General features: G+C 42.2%; 1 protein-coding gene across 1 annotated transcript in view; it reads right to left on the reverse strand.

The window, feature by feature from the left end:
- LOC111979137 (nuclear receptor-binding protein 2) overlaps window positions 1–4406 on the reverse strand; it is a 72991-nt gene that overhangs the window by 18567 nt on the left and 50018 nt on the right. The window contains exon 11 of the mRNA XM_070449057.1: window positions 2321–2342. Coding sequence (XP_070305158.1) covers window positions 2321–2342 — 22 coding nt within the window. The remainder of the gene's footprint in view (window positions 1–2320; window positions 2343–4406) is intronic.

Consider the following 4406-nt stretch of genomic DNA (forward strand, 5'->3'; position numbering starts at 1 on the left):
AGCGCTCTCCGTGAAGCAGGTTTTCATCAAGGAATTTCTTGCTTTGCTCTTCATCTTTCCCCCTCGTTTCCTGACTAGTCTCCAGTCCCTGCACTGAAAAAGCATGACGCTGCCACCCCATGCTTCACCGTTGGGATGTTGCCAGGTTTCTTCCAGACATGACCTTGGCATTCAGGCCAAAGAGTATATCTTGGTTTCATCAGACCAAGAGAATCTTGTTTATCATGGTCTGCGAAGTATTAGGTGCTTTTGGAAACTCCAAGCTGGGTGTGATGTGCCTTTTACTGAGAGTGGGGCTTCCGTCTGGCCACTCTACCATTAAGGCTGATTGGTGGAGTGCTGCAGAGATGGTTGTCCTTCGGAAGATTCTCCCATCTCCACAGAGCAACTCTAGAGCTCGTCAGTGACCATTGGGTTCTTGGTCCCCTCCCTGACCTAAGGCCCTTCTGCCTGATTGCTCAGTTTGGCTGGGCGCCCAGCTCTGGGAGAGTCTTGGTGGTTCTAAACTTCTTCCATTTTAAGAATGATGGAGGCCACTGTGTTCTTGGATCTTCAATCCTGCAGAAATGTTTTGGTACGCTTCCCCAGATCTGTGCTTGACACAATCCTCTCGGACTCAGACAACTGCTTCGACCTCATGCTTGGTTTTGCGCTGACATTCACTGTCAGGTGTGTGCCTTTCCAAATCATGTCCAATCAATTGGTTTACACGTACATGGGGACTCCAATCAAGTTTGTAAGAAACATCTCAAGGATGATCAATAGAACAGGAGATGTACTGAGCTCAATTTCGAGTCTCATAGCAAAGGGTCGTAATACTTATGAAAATAAAGGTTTTAGTTTTTATAAATTAGAAAAAGAGAATGAACACCTGTTTTTGCTTTGCCATTATGGGGTATTGTGGTAGATTGATGAGGGGAAAACTTTATTCATATTTTAGAATAAGGCTGAAACGTAGAAAAAGTGAAGGCGGTCTGAATACTTTCAGAATGCACTGTATATTATACCAATCACCCACGTTCCACACAATTCCACCCATGGTAGTAGTAACTCTATATGCACCTCCCTTCTCCCTCTGTTTACAGGAGTTCACCCAGTCGGTGTACCAGTAGCATGGACGCCAAAAAGAGACCACGGCAATGACCTGCTGTTTCACAGGGTTTCTGTTTGAGGGCTCTCTTAAGCTGCTGGCTGCCACTGCTATTATCAACTTATCAGTGTGAAGATACTGTCTCCAACTGATTACGACATCAGAGGGGTGACATCTGTGTCATCTAGATAATACTACAGCTGTACGTCGGCTCCGTACCGATGTACGCCGCAAATACGCCCCAACAGCTCACAGCCACCCTCACTGCTTACGACTATCACTGATAACGACTTACACCTTGTCCACATCTTCTAGCCAAACACCCACTGCCCCATACTTCGCACTATCCAGTAAGATGTGATCCAGCCTTCCAACTGTGTTCGCCAATAATCCTCGGCCATACAATATGGACTTACCCTCACTTGCCCGACATCATCTATCATTACGCTCTACGCGACGCCTAATCACCAATTTCCTCTACCACGCGTGTCTGTGCCTAACGCCCATATTCAGTCAACACTCATATAGCATACATCGAGCCCTAGCATACTGTCTTGAATCATCACGAAAAAATCGCCTGCAACCTGCGACTCCGCCGTAATCTCCAGATATATCGACTATCAGTGTGAGTAACTGTCTGCCCACGCTAGTTCAACTATCAGTCGTGTGATAACTGTCTGCCCACTGCCTTATCGACTATCAGTGTGAGATAACTGTCTGCCCACTGCTTTATCGACTATCAGTGTGATAACTGTCTGCCCACTGCTTTATCGACTATCAGTAGTGATGATAACCGTCTGCCCACGCTTTATCGAACTATCAGTGTGGATAACTGTCTGCCACTGCTTTCAATCACTGATCAGTGTGAGTAACTGTCTTGCCCACTGCTACTCGACTATCAGTCGTGACGTAATCACTGCTTCCTGACAACCACCACTGCTTTATCGACTATCAGTGTGAGTAACTGTCTGCCCACGTCTTTATCGACTATCAGTGGGAGTAACTGTCTGCCCACTGCTTTATCGACTATCAGTTTAGGAAGTAACTGTCTGCCCACTGCTTTATCCGACTATCAGTGTGGAGTAACTGTCTGCCCACTGCTTATCGACTATCAGTGTGAGTGAACTGTCTGCCACTGCTTTAGTTACTCACACTTGATAGTTGATTAAAGCAGTGGGCAGACAGTTACTCACATGATAGTCGATAAAGCAGTGGGCAGACATTACTCACACTGATAGTTGATGTCTGCCCACTGCTATATCGACTATCAGTTGTGGTAACTGTTGCCACTGCTTTATTGACTATCCAGTGTGAGAGTAACTGTCACATCGAGTACATTTAGAGCCTGAGCACAATTGGTCAGAAAAACATTCCCTTTTTGCCGTTGCCCCAACTGAAAGTTTAATGCAAAATGTGAACATCTCTCTTTTCCAGTCTTATGTTCCCTAAATATTTTATTTTTATTATTTTTTAACGGTGGGGTATAAAAAGTGACAGACTCAGCGGCTCAAGGAGATGGCCATATCATACACTGTAGTTGGAAGAACATGGGGGGAGTAATGCTGCTTTAAAAATTAATAATATTTTACAAAAATGTATTCTTTAACCAAATTACCAAAATGGATTCTCTGAACATTATCTCACCAAGTTAGGCAAACCATTAACACTATGACATTTTAAAAATATTTTTTTAATGTTTGGTTTATTTTTTCAAGCATACTTCCAAAATGTTGTGGCAAAATGGCTTAAAGGACAACAAAGTCAAGGTTTTGGAGTGGCCATCACAAAGCCCTGACCTAAATCCTGTAGAAAATGTGTGGGCAGATGGAAAGCGTGTTGCAGCAAGGAGCCTATAAACCTGACTAATTACACCAGCTCTGTCAGGAGGAATGGGCCAAAAATCACCCAACTTATTGTGGAAGGCTACCTGAAACGCTTGACCCAAGTTAAACAATTTAAAGGCAATGCTACAAAATACTATTGAGTGTATGTAAACTTCTGACCACTGGAATGTGATTAATTAAATAAATCTGAAACAAAAAAAAAATTAATCATTTCTCTCTACTATTATTCGACATTTCACATTCTTAAAAATAAAGTCGTGATCCTAACTGACCGAAGACAGGGAATTTTTACTAGGATTAAATGTCAGGAATTGTGAAACTGAGTTTAAATGTATTTGTAAGGTGTATGTTAACTTCTGACTTCAACTGTTATTATGACAACATTTTGTGATGTTTTGGACTGCGGTGAGTCCAAAATAAAAGAACAGGGTTTTTTCAGCTGTTCAGCACAAAAAAAATTTCGGGAGGCAAACTGAATTCTGAGCTGACATCTAGCCACTTCCGCGGTCTGATTGTAAGGAACTGGGTAATTAGAAGGAACTGGGTAATTAGAAGGAACGATAGCCTCTGGTGATTGAAAAAAAGATGGCGTGTAACGTAACATATAGCATTACGGCTGCTGACAACTTTCCTACAATGTGCTTTATATAAATGGCCTGTCATCTTTCCCCGAGTTACTACAAACATTTGGTAGGAAGGAAGAAATGTGTCATGAGAATTAGAGAGAAACGTGGCTTCAGTGACTGACGAAGATGACACACCGACAGCTTGACTCAATGTATTATAGTATTGTAGCAGCAGCCAACTTTCCTTCACACATTTACCACTACAGTACAATGAATCCCTAGGAGTTGTATAATTGGAGATTCTAATATTCCATAATTATTGGTTATTAGTCCCAATTTTTCTAGAATGAACACCCAGTGGTTAAAGTCATTGCACACCACTGCATTACGGCAGTGTGTCTTCTTAATTTACTTTTGAGATAATGCTGGCATCCTGGCGTCAGCAACCATTTTACTGAAGCAAAAAATGAAGAAGCTATGTTGTGGGCGTTCAACTGCTGAAATAAGTGAGCGTTGCAAGGTGAAGGGAATATACCAGCTAAGGTAGCACTATMCCAGCAGGTCAAATTTGGCACATGGCACCTTAATGACGTTTTCTGGTTGAGATGACACATTACCTGGTTCTAACAGTTGGTTAAGACATAGTTTTTCACGACAAGACGTCATGTGAAAGATGTCMTTATTGATGAACCGTATAATGACATCGGTTGTATACGTTTTTGTTAGCGCCTTTTTAGACGTGTTGTTAAATGTCTTTTTAACCAGAAAAATCCATTTAACAAAAAAACTCTTATACAAGCAGTATACAACAGTGGAGGCTTCTGAGGAGAGGGCGGCTCATAATAATGGCCGGAATGGAGTGAATGGAATGGAATCATACACATTGTTGTTTTCATGTGTTTGATT

The sequence above is a fragment of the Salvelinus sp. IW2-2015 genome, linkage group LG19 (assembly GCF_002910315.2).
Source record: "Salvelinus sp. IW2-2015 linkage group LG19, ASM291031v2, whole genome shotgun sequence".
Lineage (NCBI taxonomy): Eukaryota > Metazoa > Chordata > Actinopteri > Salmoniformes > Salmonidae > Salvelinus > Salvelinus sp. IW2-2015.